Source organism: Coturnix japonica, chromosome 3 (genome assembly GCF_054131305.1).
Source record: "Coturnix japonica strain WE chromosome 3, WE-NBRP24, whole genome shotgun sequence".
Lineage (NCBI taxonomy): Eukaryota > Metazoa > Chordata > Aves > Galliformes > Phasianidae > Coturnix > Coturnix japonica.
The window spans coordinates 87636463-87653961 of NC_140665.1; the positions used below are offsets into that span (position 1 = coordinate 87636463).

A 17499-nucleotide genomic window follows, 5' to 3' on the forward strand; every position below is an offset into this window, starting at 1 on the left:
TAAAACCTGGCAGAATAAGGATAGTTTGCATTTTGCTGGTTTCACAGAGGATCCTCTCTTGAGAACCAAACTGGTTCTCAAACGTTAATTTGAAAGCATTTTCCCACCTTCTGTGATAAAAGGTGACTTAATATTTAATGTGTTTAGTCCATTTCTGAGGGGAGTTTACATATACCCTGGCAGGTTTAGAACAAACTCAGGACATTCAGCCGATGAGACATTCTTGGCTTTAAACCCTGCACTCTCCAAACACTGTAGCTGTATCCAGCTATCACATCCTGGCTGCTTGCACTCAGGACCATCTGTTCAGAGGACACAGTGTCAGTTTGATGAGGGCTTTTAGCAGTTTCACTTACACATATGTGCCAAGCAAAGATGGTTTGATATGTAAGCATATGCTGTGCTGCTCACATAAGTATTTTTTCTGCATTTACTCCAGTTCTCCGCAAAGGTGTTACAGCTAGAGTAACCAATAAATCATTCATTGGGCATGATATGAGATTACAAACAAGCTGCACAGTATAGTGTTGATATTCATACAATATTCTTCATTTCTGCAGCTCTACTTAGCCTGGCTTCAGCAGCCCTATGGTTTCACTTTAATAAGGTTAAGAAAGATTTAAGCCCAGGTGGAGGAAGTCGGAATAGATCAAAAACTTGAAACGTATGAATGTAATATGAATATATGTAATATGCTATGTATGTATGTAATATGAACTTGATGTCCAACTCTAGATTTAAGCAACTGTTTATATGCTTTCTCAAAATGAGATTTTATGTATGTAAATGTGTGTGTGTGTGTGTATATATGTATATACTCACATGCATGTGGATATACATGTGTGTGTTAACTTACTGATGAAGAGTAATGCTTTTTTGTTAAAATGTTATTGTAAATTATATTCATGGGATATATTAAAAACCAAATTGTTCTTAATGCAAATGAAGACCAACTTCAATAAGAGATAATTATTTTTACTTAATTGCTATGTAAAAATATAAAATATAGCTTGGAAATTTGAGTTCTTTAGGTTTTTGTGATTAGAGTCTTCTCTGGATGGTGGATTTTGCAGTTTCTCAAACAAAAAGGCTGTTAAATCTGAAAACTTTGTAATTTCAGTGAAGCTCTAATATTATAGCTATTATTCATGTATTCTAAACTTGAAACAAGTAAAAGGTGTGAAAAAAGTCATATTTCTTCAGTTATCATCTGCTCCAGTTAGCAGTTGTGTGAATGAACAAATAAATAAATAGGACCTTGGGATTTCATTTATGCTTACAATTTGAATTCTTTCTTCTGTTTCCCTTCTTCTGATGAACTGCAGAAATCTAATGAAATAAATTTTTTTGTTACTTTTTGAATTTGTTACCACTGCCATCCATACTGAAGAGAAATGTATGTGATAGTTTTTCCTCATGGTGAAATTAGAGAACTACGTCATTCACCACACACGTTCACTTAGATAAATTGTCCTTCTAAGATGGGTGGTATTTGGGACTCTGGATTTGGAGCTTTCTTTTATCATGGTGTTTTAGTACGGAAACTGGAGAAGCAAGCAGCTAGCCAGAAACCATCTTCTAATCTGTAACAAAGATTCCTACTGCACTGAAAAATATTAATTAAAGTCAGAGTAAAACTCATTCTGATTATTTGGGCTGAAGCATAGTCAAGAATAATGCAGAATACTTGATGGAAAGAGCAAATGTAACAAACTTTTTGGAGGTACTGTCAAATGGTATAATATAAGAAATTTAATAACTTCCTTCAGCAACTTCAGAAAAGTTCTGTTTTTCATCTTTTCACTATTCTTATCTTTCCCTTACCAATTTTTGAACTAAAGACTTTCTAGGCTAGTTTAGAAGTTACATCTTTTTTTTTTTTTTTTTTTTTTTTTTTTTTTTTTTTTTTTTTTTTGTATCTCTTTTAACACATGTACTTCAGTTATTTCAGGCATTCCCACTTAGTCTGCAAGTTACTCTCTAACAGCATTTAATGGAAACTATTACATAATTTTATTAAAAAGACTGAGGATGTCAGATTTGCTATTAATTTATATCCTTATATGATGTTACATATTCATAACTTGTCTATGTTACTCAGCTCAGTAAGACTTCTACAAGTGATATTAATCATACATCTATTAGAACTAATCTTACTGTATCATCATAGAGCCATAGTATGGCTTAGATTAGGGGTGACCTTAAAGATCCTCTAGTTCCAAACCCCCTGCCATGGGTAGGGTTGCCAACGACTAGATCTGGCTGCCCAGTATCCCATCCAAACTGACCTTGAATGCCCAGGATACTGTTGGTCTTCTTGGCTGCAATCACAACTGCTGCCTCATGTCCAGCTTTTCGTCCACCAAGATCCTCATGCCCTTCTCTGCAGGATTGCTATCAAGGAGTCTCCATATGTATCTGGGAATTGCCTCAACCCAAGTGCAACACCTTGCACTTGACCTTGTTGAAACTAATTATATTCTTGTGTACATAACCTTCTGCCATGCTGGATGGCAGCTTTGAGAAACTTGGTCTAGAGGTAGGTGTCCCTGTGTCTAACCTTTTATAAACATAATTAACGTGTCAAGGTGATTTAATGCTAATTTCTGTAGCACACTTAATTGTCTTTTAAACCCCAATGCACTTCTGGCAATTACTACCTTGTGCTTGTTTTCTTTTGTAAATCTTTTTTTGACCATATTCAGCTCATTACAAGTAAAATATCATTTCACATAGAATGTCAGGAAGCACATTGAATTCCAGATGATCTATATTTACCGTTTCTCTGAATGAGGCTGTATGTTAGTTAGTATCTCAAAGCTCATTCTCAAATATTTTATTTTTATGAATCATTATACATAGTGATTCATGATTGCTGAGTAGTCTTTCATAGACACATTTGTATGAGAATGCTACCAGTGGGAAGCAAAGTTCTTGAACTTGCACAATGGTTTTTTTTTGTTTTGTTTTGTTTTCATGCAGAGAAGCATAACTTTAGGAAAACATCAGTTGAGATGATACAACTACTCGTCTTCAGATATAAAATGAGGGAGAATAAAACTCTCTTCTTGTCTCTTTACAAGGAATTTTTCTGGTCATTAGTTCTAATATACTTGTGAAATATATTGTGATCTATGCATCAGAGTGGCATGTCCTCTACCGTTGGATTTGTTAAAAATGTTTTTGTTATAAATCAGTCTGGATTTTAAATTGTAGATCAAGCCAAAATTTTTCATCACAAACTTCTAAGTATATAGTTTGCCAGAGTACCATCAGTGGCCATGATAACAACAGCCATGGAGGCATATGCATTATTGTGTTATTTTACAGTATAATTCACTTCTGAAGCAAACACTTCAATTTTCCCTATTTTCTATGCTTATTTGTTTTTTTTGTTTTTTTTCATTTCATAGAGCATTTGCTATCCATCATTTAACTGTCTTCCTCCCATTCATTTTATCTGCACAGCTTCAATTGTTCGTACACTCTGCAAGCAGGATACAATTACACTGTGCACTTAAGCTATTTTTTGTATAACGTCTACAGTAAATAGTGAGGGTTTTGCAGTGCTCATCACTGTGGGATGGCCAATGAGTCAGTTCACCATCAGAAATCAGATGGGGAATGTTCACCTTCCATTGTTCCCTGGAAGGGATTTATTTTCAGTGCTGGTGAATTACAATCCTTCAGCAACTTGTCTTACTTCCTTGAGATTTTATACCTTTTTGTGTCATATCATGCCATGTCATGTCAATCCTTGAACTGTATACTAGCTCTCTAGAACTAAGTCTCAAGACTTTTGTCTATGTTGGCAAGTTTACTTTTTCTGTTTTACACTGACCTGTCATGCAAAACTTCACTTCCTGATGTCTGGGCCCCGACACACCTCATCCTGAGGTGCACTGGCATCAGACAGTAATGCCGTAAAAGACAGCAGAAACAGACCTTGATTAAAAGCAGTGGAATTGTCTCTGAAAGTTTGACCTTCTCCTAATATAATGCTTAAACATCAGTTCAATTTAGTATTGAGATAAAAGTACCTGCACAGTCTACTCTGACTTGCTTCTTGTTTTCAAATTGCTTTTGTTCAGTTGCCTTTGTGTGCATAGATAACTGCTTTTTTATAGCAGCAGTTACAAACTAGATGCATATTCTATAAGTACAGGAAATTATTTTAAAATAAAGTAAGGTAAAGACCAACAACAACACAACTTGTAGCATGTTCTTTATAATATGTGGTGAAATCTTTCCTAAGCACTTTCCTCAATAAAAGGTGTCCTTTATCTGCCAAAAGAGTGATGAAAATTCTATAGGAAATATAAAGCTAATGGAAAGAATATGTTTTCTACCAAAGGTGGAAAATTTTTCTACCATTTTTGGTGGCAAAATCTATAGTGTAGAAATGGTATGTATATTCTGTGTTGTTTTGCTCTTGTTCCTTTTCTTTCATTCTTACCTCTGTTTTCATCTTTCAAAATACTATCTTGGTTAAGACTTCTTCAAAGTCTTAAGCTGGGACTCAACGGAATCATACACAAGAGTATCCATATGCTTCACTTAATCTTGTCAGTCTATGCAGGATGAGAGACTTACTTTTAATTAAGTACCAAATTTCAAGAGGTAAACATCCGCAAATTCTACTAAAATTAAAGAAGAAGAACAACAACAACAAAAAAGACCACAAGACACTGGTAGATACAAACAATGGCATTTTTTGAGGTGTGTTTATGTACAGTTGTTTTCTTTGCAGTTTCATTACATTATTCCCATTAATTTTCTGAGGCAGGAAACCAACTTAAATAATTTATTATCCTACTCTCAGGAATAAAGCTAACTCAAACTTCTTGTTAAAGATTTGTATTAAATTCTAGACACAACCTCTTTAATTATACCTCTCCCTGTAAATTTGTTCAGAGGAAAGGAATTGCTAAGCAGTTTCGTACATTTCTATTTCCCTTTTGTGGAATAATAATGAAAAGTGTGAATCACAGTTTCCACATAATTTAATAAAATCCTTCATTAGTGAGAGATGATATTTGTATTCCATATTAAACAAGTTATTTTTGTGTGAGGAGTAGCTCTGTTCATTTGTTTAAGGTTGCTAGGAATCTATTACGTTTATAGTATGAATACTGATTGCTGTATTGTTATTTTTACAAGCAAATCGGTTTCTAATGATTCTTACAAACAGCATGCTAAACCAGTTGCTGAAAGAGAATAAAATATGTCTTTACAGTACTTCTTTCAGTTAAATTGTACTTTGTCTGTATTCCCACAGCTGACCAAACGGGAATGTTGTTTATAGGAGATGCAATAATACAGGTCAGTAAACATTTGGTTTTACTATATTTACTTCGGACTTGCTTTTATGTTTGTTTCATTAGCTAGCTTGGACATTTCAAATCATATTTTTCTTACTGTATCTTTCCTCTTTTTTTTTTTTTAATTTTTTTAATTTTTTATTTTTAAGGTTAATGGTATTAATGTAGAAAGTGCTACCCATGAAGAAGTGGTAAGTCCTTCCAGTCTGACTTCTTGGTAGCATGCAGAATATTCAGTGCCCATCCCATTTTTAATGTTAATTTCTTTTTCTTTTTTTTTTTTTTTTTCCTTCTTTCTTTCTTTCTTGTTTTGGTTTCTGTTTATTCTGTGAAGAACCAATACTTTATTTGTTTCTGTCATGTAAATGGTTATTAACAGCTTGATTTTGTCTCTTGGCACATTTCAGTTTATACATTCTTTCTGTAAGTTTTTGTTACATTAACATATATTTAATTGTGGCATAAATGTTCTATTACAAAATCAAGTCTCTGTCATTGTATGTTATAGTTTTACATTCCTTAGATCAAATATTCAGAACACAAAATGAAACAAAGTAGAACAATGATGTGAGAAATTTAACTGTATTTAAGTTTTGTTTAGTTTTGAGAAATTTTGGGATTATAATGGAAATAGCACAGTATGATGACTCTTGAGAATGTATTTATTTTTATGGTACTTTTCAAGAAGTGTAGCAAAGCATTTCATTGAGTTCTGGGGAGATATTGTACAATAAAAGACCATGGCTTATAAAGATAGGTGATTATCTGATATTTTTTAAGTAGTGAAATCCAAAAAATATTATAAAGTTAAAAGGAAAATATTTTTCTCTTATTTCCTTAGTTATTCTATGTATTTTTTGAAGCATGGTTTTCAAATGTTGCATCTAACCCAAAGCAAACTGATTTATTGAATAGTCATTAGTTTTTAACTGGTTTATTTCATTCATCAGATGGACTGTGTACAGAAAATCAGTTATTACCCCCTGAATGTGCAGGGCCTGCCCAACCTTCAGTGCAAGTCATGTAGATTAAAATATTTATGCCCATTACCTGTTTACTGACATTGCATGTCAATTCACTGACAAATGTAATTCAGAGTAGCAACTGTAGCAATCATAAATGACATGAGCTTTAAGTCTTATCAGCATGTTACACGGGGAATGAAACCAAACTTTCTTTTATTACTAGGAGATGATCTTTCTAAATCAAGTTAAAGTGTAGCTGGCTTGATCTTATAGGCCCTTTCTTAGAGGTGGTTAAAACTATCAGAGACTGAACCTCTGAAATAATTACAGATGCAATTTCTCAGAGCACAGAATCAGGTCTGTTCTATATTCGATTAACTTCCATATGAAAAATTCTAAAGTTCCTGAAAGATGCTGACCACAAAATGGTGAGTTACTTCCCTTAAAAATTGTTTTTCAGTACCAAGAAGCACTCCAGAAGTTCCAGTGTAGCACACCTGTGCTACAGTTGTGACGAGTAATAGAGAAATGCATGATGTTACTCTTTGCACTGTACATAGGGATCATTAAACAAAACTTTCTGAGACAATTGTAGTCAGTATGGCTAAAGGAAGAACCAGAAGAAAAAAAGGTGTCAGTGTACCTGAAGATAATTCTTCAAGAAGACATTTCTGCTACCACAGCCTGCTATGAAAATCAGAGTGGGGTTAGATAAATGGATCGAGTGGTAGAGCAAGGGATTTATCCTATGAGATTTGGTGAGTGTGTGGTGCTAGAAAGCACTTGCATGGGTAATCTACTACAAGCTACTAAATGGATTCTATCACAGTGATACACCATTAAAGGGCAGAAGCCAGAGCACCCATTTTCATTTGTTCTCTGTTCCTTTGCTTTGGGAAGAGTGGTGGTTGGGATTTTAGTGTATGGTATTTGTTTTGTTTTATTTATTTCTTTTTTATTGTACCTCTAATAGGAATTGTTTTGTTTTGTTTCATCACCCTAGCGGCAAGTCTTGCTTTTCTTTGTGTTTGAGCATCTTCCCCTTTTGTTCTTACTTTATAACATTTTAGAATATCTGATTGTTATCTCTTATAGCATTTGAAGAAATGTGTTGTACAAGTATAAATTTAGATAACCTGTATTATATTAAATGGAGATTATGTGTAATTTGATGCCACAGGTTTTAAAGACTTAAAACCCACACCCATAGGGGTAGATACATGAGAGGAAAGGCTATGAGATTGGGGAATAGTAGGATAGGAGGCCAGTTTATTGTTCTTACTATCTACCTCCTTCACAACTGATACTTTGGAGATGATTATATAAAGAGCTGATCATAATGTTCAGTGTTTCTTGACCCTTGAGAGATGCTGAAAGGCGCTTTCACTTCTGCAAACAAAACTGGTCTGCTTACAACAATTTAATGACAAACTGGCTTTCCTGTTTCTCCCTTCAAATTCCATGAATTTGCTTTGCTTTTCTTCACAACTCTTCAAGCTGCTACCAACTCACAATCACATCTTAGTTCTGGCTAGTGGTATGGATGGGTATATGAACAACTGGAAATCAGGACCAAGAAAATCCCTCTTTTTAGTAGGTAATACAATAGACTGTGAAGAATTGAAAATAACCTAGATTCCTTGAAAAATAAGTTTATTTTTAGAAGTAGTATATTCATGTGGAAAGACTATGAATATAGGGAATGGTAATATGGAAATTAATACAGTTTCGGTATTGATTGTCTGAGAGGGAAATTTATTTTGTTTCCCTAGTGGCTAATCATATTATCACCCTGCTCAACACAAATGGAACAATCAGTGCACTTGATAAAATGTCATTTCAATGTTCACACTAAAATATGTTTTCAGCATGCAAAATTATATTTCATCATCATCAGTCTCTTCTTCTGTATTGAAAGATGCATTTATGAAATTAGAACTGCATATATATTTTTAATCCTTTCAAAATTCAAAGCTAAAGTTTTGATTCATCTTTCTTTCCACTAGTACTGTTTCAGTAACTAAAAGGAATCAAAATTAATATCCTTTTAATGGAATTTGATCAAGAATTGCAGTAACTGTGCTATTTAAGATTTTCTTCTGTCTTAGAAATGTTTTTACAAGTAGCCTATTTCAGCTGAAAAATGTTCCTGCAGTGTAGAACTTATTTCTCATGTGTGATGAAGGACTCATTAGGAAATGGAAAAGAGATGCCTGCCAAACTATAAAATTACTTTGACAAACTCCCAGTATGTTAATTTACATTTAGTTTTGGGACCGTTTCAGATCGTTGTCAAGGAGAGTCATGCCTATAGCAGTGCAGCAGAGCCTGTTTATTAAGCTATGCTGTGCTGCTTTATGGTATACAACTGTTAAATACCATTGCATTGTCTACAGTGAACAGGAATACATCTCATCAAAAAGTATTCTTGAGCATTTTCATTTGATCAGATGAATACAAAATAGAATATCTTGTACTGGGTATCATAATACAAGACTAAGCTGGTAGTAATGAATAAATGGCCTCTTGCAAGGGTGAGCTGGCCCCTCTAATACCACAATTGTGAATTACCTTATTTACTTCTTTTGAACAGCAGTAACAAATCCTCTAAACAAAAATATTTTGTGCCAATTAAAAAGTTGTATCCGTGGAGAAAACCTTAGCAATTCTTGTGAGTGTCTGGACTCCTGCAGTTCAGGACACCACTGGGTTCTCCTGTCTGGCAGTTGGCAGGGAGAAGCACCAAGGGAGGATGCATCAGAGAATACACCTTTCTTTTGACAGAGTGGATGTTGGTTGGAAACTAGCTATTATGCCTCTGGGTGGTGAGAAGGAATTGCTTGATTATATCCAAACATTCACAATAGTAAGAAAGTGTGTGAAGATATTTTTTTTTCTAATTCTGTTGATAGGTAGGTTTGCAGGTACTTCTACTGAAGCAGTAGTAAAAGTGTACTATTTTGGTGATGGTTTAATGAGTCAGAGTCAGTGTGACCATTGGCTGAGCACTGCAGCCTGCATTGTTTCCTGCCCAGTCTCTCTGAGTTTACCTGGTGCAGCATACTAATGTTATTGTAACTAAATTCACTGATATCTCCTGAAACTGATTGCAATCCCCAAAATACTTATTCACTATGGCCATTAGCCTAGGCTAACCTAATCCATACAAGGACTGGATTTGGTAAAGTGATAAACTGCAAGCATTTAAGCCATACAAATCTGTATGTTAACAATTTAACATATGGTATTTAACTAATCATGTCTCAGTGTTTGGATTTGTGTCATCATCATGTTTAATTTACTAATTTAAGTGTAACCATAGGGATCATTTATTTTAGTTTACAGAACACTTACTGTTCAATTAAAAATGAATATTGTATAAAGAATTAGCATTTAGAAGAGGTGATGGAATAAAATAGTAACTATTGTATGTGTTTAAAAACCAAAATTACATTATTATGATTTACTGTCTGTTTAAATGATATCACTTTAATTTAAAAGACAGTGTCCAAGGCATATTGGTATCCAGGGATTGAAAATCGATAAATACATATCAATAAGAGATGCAAAAGATGATCTGTAGAACTACAGTCTGTTAGGCCTAGTGACTGTTCTAGCGAAATCATTAGTAATCATAAAAATATGTAGATAGATTTAACAAATATAGAGATAAAAACGTACAAACATTTTTTTACTAAGGGTTGCCATGTTTTGGAAAACCACTTGTGCTTTGTGAAGAATTAATAATAATGTGGATAAAGGAAATTCTATTGGTATCATTTTCTTGGATTTCCAAAAAACTCTCAACAAAACCCTTGTTTCATATGTGCCTTACTAGCCATGATTCTTGTTTGGATAAATAATTGTTTGAAAGATAGAAATTGAGAGGGAGAGTATTTGGATTGTGATTTACAATGAAGGAATATCCCACACATTTCCACTTTCCTAGGTCTCCCTTTTTTAAGATATTCTCAACAAAATGTGAAAGAAAATAAAGCCTGAGATATTTCACTTTGATCAATCAACATAATTATTCAAACTGGGAAGGATAAGAGGCAGCTGTGAAGAACAGCAGTGTCAGTACAGTAGAAGGTGAAATGAAGAATCATCTAGATTGGAAAAGATCTTCGAGACAGTCAGGTCCAGCCATTAGCCTAGAGTCCCATGACAAAAATTTCATGTCACATCCACACATCTCTTAAATACCTCCAGGGATGGGGATTCCTGAGCTTTCCTAGGAAGTCCATTGCAATGCTTGGTCACATTCTCCATGTAGAAATAATTTCTTGTGCCCAGTCTAAGCATCCCCTGGTTCATCGTGAGGTTTTTTCCTCACACCAATAACACCCGTCCTCTGAGAAAGGAGACTTACTTCAGTGGGAAAGTTAAGTGGTAAACATGGAAGGTAAGAGTCCTGGCTACGTGTACAGACTGACTCACTCTGAACTAATCACTGTAGCTGTGAAATAAAATCTCAGGCTTCAGGAATTCATGAAAGCTTAGCAAATGACAGAGGATCTTTTTATAAATGAAGTGGAAAGCAGAACTGAGAGCATCGCTGAATGCATCCAGGGTGGCTTTGTATCTTAAGTACCGACAGTATTTCAGGTCCTCTCACTTCAAAGGATGCAAAAGAGCAGGAAAAGGTTCAGAGAAAGCAACAAGGCACTGAGCAGCATGATCAAAGATGTAGAGCAGCTTCTAAACAGTGAATAAGTTATAAGTCAGTTTCCTCTGGAAAAAGATATAATTGAGATGAGAGATTTTGTAGGCTTGTAAAGTTGATTGGCGTGAAAGGAATAGTAAAGGATAGATTGTTCAATGTCTCTGCCAGTATTGAAACGAAAACTAAGGTATGTCAAATGAAACCAAGAAACGTGAGAGCTGAATAGAGAGGAAAGTGACATAAATTTATCTTATTCTAGAACTTGAAGGGCTATACTTTAAAGTAATATAGGGGGATTCATATTTCTGAATATTCAGTGAGACTCCCCTTATTTTCTTCCAAAGTATTTTTATGTGAAATAGCTTTAATCTTTTGAAGATTATTTTCTGAATTTTCTACTTAAACTATCTCCCTTTATTTATTTATTTTTTTCTTTCTTAGCAAAACAAAAAGCTTTATCAGATTCTACTGTCCTCATCAAGATGATTTTCAGCTCTAAACTATGTTATCTTTAGCTAAAGGAGAAAGACTGTAGAAGTTTTTATCCACTGACTTTTCTATGACTAGTTTCTTTGTGTATGAAAGGTAATTTCATTAGGTTTTGAGTAGGCTCGTTGTCTTCCAAATATTCTATTTATTTATTAAAATTTATTAAATATTAAAATAGTTTCTTCAAATGGTCAGTTTGGTGCACAGAGTAAAAGGTTGTATCTTCACTGATACAAGGTCTCAGTGTATTTCAGGCATGAACAGAATCAACATAGATAGAATCTATAATCTCTGAGGATTTTAATGAAGGGAAGCTTGTTGAAATTATCCCAGACTGTGAATGTTTGTAGACATTAGATAAGATTGCCAGGGGTACCATGCAACCTGCTCTTGAGCACCTCTGGGAATGGGGAATTCATGACCTGTCTGGGCAACCTGTTCCAGTGCCTCACCAGACTCTGAGTAAAAAAATTTCCTCTTACTATCTAATCTAAGTCTCCTCTCTTGTAGTTTAAAACTGATCTCCCTTGTCCTATCACTAAAAAAAAATAAATAAATCATTCTCCCTCCAGTTCATAAGAGAAGGAGCACTGTTATTAGAGAACATTTATTAATGCTGCTATATAGTTTGTTTTTTAGTTAAGACTTACCATGCATTTTAAAAAATTGAGTGCTGATTTGTAGGTGAGAAGTATCAGAAAGGGGAAAAATACCAACAATTATTACAAGAATGCTAATGTAGCAGAATAAAGCTCTGATGTGCATAGTTTCCTTATTCTTTCAGTTACTCTTAATTTTCTCTGAGCTATTTTCACAGGGCTTTGGTCATGATAGAAAAGCAGCCTTATTATCTGACAAGGAGACAAACAATTTAAAAATGTTCTTCACATTCCTTGGATGAAAAAGATCTGAGTTTAGTTTTTTTTTGTCATAGGTATCACACATCTTGCACTACATAAAAATAAAGCCAGATCAAATCAGCAAATTGTAATACTACTTTAAAATATTGTGCAATATACAATTCAACCTGTTTGCCAGATACCCTAAGAAATGTGTTTATTTTGTCACTGAATGCATCTGGCACATTCCTCATTAAAAAGCAACTTATAGCATACTTTTAGTCTCCAACACCTTTTAGATGCAAATGATAAAATTTACATATTTTAGCATACACTTTTGTGTCTTATATTTGCACTCCTTTGCACTTCTACTGTTCTTTTGTAGAAGATAGTAAAATACCAGAGGGGAAAAAAAAAAGAAAAAAAAAATCACATAATTTCTGTAATGTACTCTTGGAAACTGACTTACTCTCAAGCTCTAAGAATGTTGAGAAAGCGTCCACAATTAAGTAGTCCTAGGTTACGATACTTTTTATCCCTATCTATTTTACAGTCATTTAATTCCCTGGGCTAGAAAAGCAGCAAATACTCTGGCATTGAGAGCATTTACAATGCAGATAATTTTTGAACACAAAAGTAGGATTACTGTAATTAAAACTGATGGGAGAATTCATCTACCTAGCACAAAGAAGCTATAGGTAGAATTAAACTCTTTGTTACACTATCACACTACTTAGATAAAGCACCACAGAGTGTGTCTAGGCAGAGACCTTTTAAAGCAGTACTTCCTAAAAGTAAAGGTTTTAAAGATACTGGTTTTGAGTTGTTTTTTGGTTTTTTGTTTGTTTGTTTGTTTTCATTCAGTCTAGACTGTATCTGTATCTCTTTTAATGCTTTCCATTTTATAAGTGTTGAAAGACCTACAGAGTGTTTATAATAACCTATAGTAGTCTTTGCAGTCATAAATGAAGATACAAAAATTGAATTGCTATTAGAGGCCTGTGTGAACTGTAGATAGTAGAAATATACTTCAGAAACTGAAAGTAACTCTGTCTCAAGTGTTATAAAGGAAAAATACATAATTCTTGAGGGGAAACAGTATAACCAATGATTAGTTAGGGAAAAAAATGCATAAGTAAACATTATATACGTGAACTGGGATTATATTTTACATATTTTATTACAGTTAAAATCAGGAAATCTATCTTAGAATTCAGAAATATTAGCACATGTTGTTGTAGATTCTTCTACAAAATTGACTAAATTAATAAATATCTTTGCTTGTCCCCAGTCCTCCACAAGGTGACCACTGGCACCTGCATCCACCTTGCTGTTGGCATTGCTGCCAGCACCCCATCTGTACACTTTCAGCACCTGGACCACAGCCCTCAGCACCCTGTGCAATGACAGCCACTGTTATAAACAGGTAGATGGAAAGGCAAGTAGAAGTGGATTTGTGAGGAGCAGTAAGTATGGCAGGTGATCACCACAGGGAAGGTAGTTCTTACCTTCAGGGACTTTGGCTGTCATTGCTGTATAAAACAGTTAGAAAGAGAGCTAAGTATTAATAAAGATTGATGGAATAAGAGCAAAGGAGTGCAGACGATCCATGAATAAATCTGGAATGTCTTTGAAAGAGTTGAGATAATTCATTTTTTATGTTTATTTCTTCTCTAAAACAAGACTTCAGGCATTCAAGACCGTTAAATAATGTCCTTTGTTATCCCTGACCATCTCTAGAAAGACCTTTCCACTCTTGCTTTTTTTGATGCTTACATCCTATGCACAAACTAACCTGTAGCTTAATTTCCAGTCTTACCTGTGGGTTCCAGCTATAGCTGACATAGTTTTCCTGAAACAGTATCATTTTTATCTCCAGCTCTCTTTTCCATCATTTTCTGCCTAGGTAATGTTTCGTGCTTTGGACTAATCAACTACTCTATATTGTGCGAGCATTAGTTTTTCATCAGGGTATAAAGGACTGTGAAATGTATCCTGGTATTATTAAGAGGACTCATCCACAAGCTAAAAAAGACTTAGGGCATACCCTTGTTATATTGGATTGATTAATTAAATAGACGTGTTTGTAAAAGATTAGATTTAATATGTTTACATAAGAAGAGCTCAGTTATTTTGCAACTGGTAAATTTCCTCAAACTGAAAATTATGTAGAGGACTTACACCCCCATAAACTTGAATGACTAATGAAATTATTATGTATGATGACAAGAGAGATGAATAAACTCTCTGTGGATTGTGGGTGGAAAACATTTCTTTGAGTTGTACTTAAGTTTAAGCATTGAAATGAGCTGCCATTTGTACCTTCTGAGTTCCTGTTCCTGGAGGTGTTCAAGACATAATTGCATGTAACACGTGATGGTTGGTTGTTAAACTGGTGATCTTGAAGGTCTTCTCCAACTTAGATGATCCAAGGATTCTACTGTTTCTCTTCATAAAGTCACTGACTCTTAACAGGAAAGTCATCTAAACAAGTGTGTAGATCTCATAGCTAACATTAATTATTGAGGTATGTTAGTTTACCTACTGAATTGAGACTAGATTCTGTTGCCTGCTCTTGTTCAATGTAGATATCAGACAAAACACTTACGCATAGAGTGTGAATCTATTCATATGTTTCTGGTGGTGAATAAACTGTCACGCTGAATCAAAACTGTTAGAAAACTGGATCAGGAAATTAGAAGGTTTTTAATTGATTGGTTGTTTGGTTGGTTTTTTTTTTGTTTTTTTTGGTTTGTTGTTGTTGTTATTTTTCTTTTTTTTTTCTATATTAGTTTGTTTTTGTCCAATACAATGTTAACAAAAAGTCTAATAAAAAAAAAGCATAGCTCTATATTTTCACAAATACAACTATGGCTACAGCCAATACTGTAGAGAAACTAATCCTTCATAAGACTCTGACATAATGAGATTTGCATGATGTTTCTCTAATCAATTCATGTGATTCTATTCAGTATAGAAAATATTTGAATATTGAATGAAAATATACATAAATCCTTCTGACTTACACTGAACAAATATTAGCTTTTACAGTAGCACTGTTGCAGTGAATCATGAACTGATGTTCTGGGATAGTGTACAAAAGATTTTGCCTAACAGATATTTCTTTCTGATATATGCAGAATATTGTAAATTATTTTCTGTTTTATGGTGATAGTAATATTATAATGCTTGGGGAGTTGGGGGTTGAGGGGAGGCAGGTGAATAAGTAGTATTATTAGACTGCTGATTTTGTCCATAGATACATTAATATGGTTTTCTACAAGCTGTAAGAATGTAAAATTAAAAGAGGATTTTTTATTTTATTACTTTCTAGTTGCACCAGGATTCAGTTCTTTATGCCTGAAATGCCGAACATGTGCATGATTTCAGATAAATTCTAAGGCTGATTAGCTCCACTGAGCTGATCAGTCCATAGATCTGTGACTTTTCTCTGTACTTCATCTGTATAGAAACCAAGAGCTGTTCTTACTGATCCTTACATTTCCTCCTGTGTTAACTCCAGATGTTTGCAAAATACCTGTTATACTAGGGAGGCTTAGTACAAAAAAGGATAACTGTGAAAAAGTTTGTTATATGAAGAGGAAACAGTGTCTGAATTGTCAGCAGTTTCTGAACTGAATGTAGCACATCACTTGCTGGTGTTGATGTTGGGGAGGTTGAAGGGGAGGTTGGTGTTCTGTTTTTTGATTCCTGGGATAATTATTTCTTTTCACAATGAATACATAAGAGTAGCTGAACAATAAAATGTTGCAAATTATAAAATTATGAGTTCTTTGGCTTTGAAGTCTTTTCAATTATAGTGCATTTATCACAGTTGAGACAGGCCGAGAGTTTCGGAGAGAAGTCACTGTGGTACTCTGATATTTGCAGAGTTTTTGAAGGATGGCAGCATTACTTTCTTAGGGATGGGTCTTCATGCTTCAGTTAACAGTTAGCCTTAAACAAATTTATTTAAACTTCCATTCCTTCAGGGAAAAACTGATTTGGCTCGGAGTATATTTTTCAATCCACATTATGTAACAGTGTCATATCCCAGATATTTGTATATGCATTGTTTTCAAGTAAATCAGGAACTGAAGTGTGTAATTAAGTAGATAAATCATAAAGAAAAAAAACATTAAAATAAATTATTTTTTCTATAATTCATGGTAATGATACCATTCAAGAGCAGTGTTATTTTTTAAAATGAATAATGAAGCTTTGTGGTTCAAGATGTTTTACCGTACTTTTAAGCAAAAATAAGACAAAAGGGCTAGTTCAATGAACTAAGAGAATTTCCTCCCTTTCATGCTAAGTTGATACCTTTTCTATCTCACAACTTATTTCTGGCCCTGTAAGAAAAAGAATGGATTATGGCTTTGCTTCATGTGTGTTGCTGTTGTGCTACATTTAGAAGTGTTGTATTTTTTATGGCCAGTTTTTTTGCTCAGTCTTTTTGCTCAGTCATTTTTAAAACCTAAGATTCTTAGCTTAGGTGTCTACTTGATTTCTTTACTCATTCTGGATTTTCATATTCCTCAGGAATAAGCTTAATATTTTTTATGCAGGTGAATAGATCAGTCACTGCTGTAAGCATTATTTCAGGTACACATCAGGAAGAACTAATATTTGAGGTTATCCTACTTCTTGTGTTAGTCGATGTGGCAATATGCTGAAATAGTGGCCTGAAGCAGTACAAGCACCTGCTTCCTCCAAGCATATTAGGCCTGTAAATACTTCTATAGGAGTTACGGATTGATATGGTTACATTTCAGTTTGATACACACATGGTCTTGTTGTGCTTAAATTAGAGACCACAGGCTTTAACATCTATTTCTGACAAACAGGACCAAGGCTGCAGTGTGCATACCAACCAAACATAATACCTATTTCCTGAGTCATGGATATGTAGCTGGAGAATACCTATGTCCTGTATTAGGAACTGAGTTCCATCAAATATATTATTTGAAGTTATGCATTTTAAAAAGTTCTTCATGCAGTGGTATGCTATGCCTTTAATTAAATTCTAATGTTTTAATATGTGTGCTTCTGTACACATACATGTGTAGATATGAAATGCACACCTACATGTGTTCCCTTCTGATTAGCAAATATTTATAGTTAATGAAGACAGTCACGAAAATCAAAACTATGCTTATAATGGAAAAATGACTGTAATTTATCACCTGACTCAAAATATAAACCCTATGTAAAATATA

At 34.1% G+C, this 17499-nt stretch overlaps 1 protein-coding gene across 1 annotated transcript in view; it reads left to right on the plus strand.

Annotated features, from left to right (window-relative positions):
- The window catches only part of SNTG2 (syntrophin gamma 2), a 126212-nt gene that overhangs the window by 21340 nt on the left and 87373 nt on the right, over positions 1 to 17499 (plus strand). Inside the window, exons 5-6 of the mRNA XM_085542617.1 lie at positions 5279 to 5322; positions 5471 to 5512. Of these exons, the coding sequence (XP_085398743.1) occupies positions 5279 to 5322; positions 5471 to 5512 (86 nt within the window). The remainder of the gene's footprint in view (positions 1 to 5278; positions 5323 to 5470; positions 5513 to 17499) is intronic.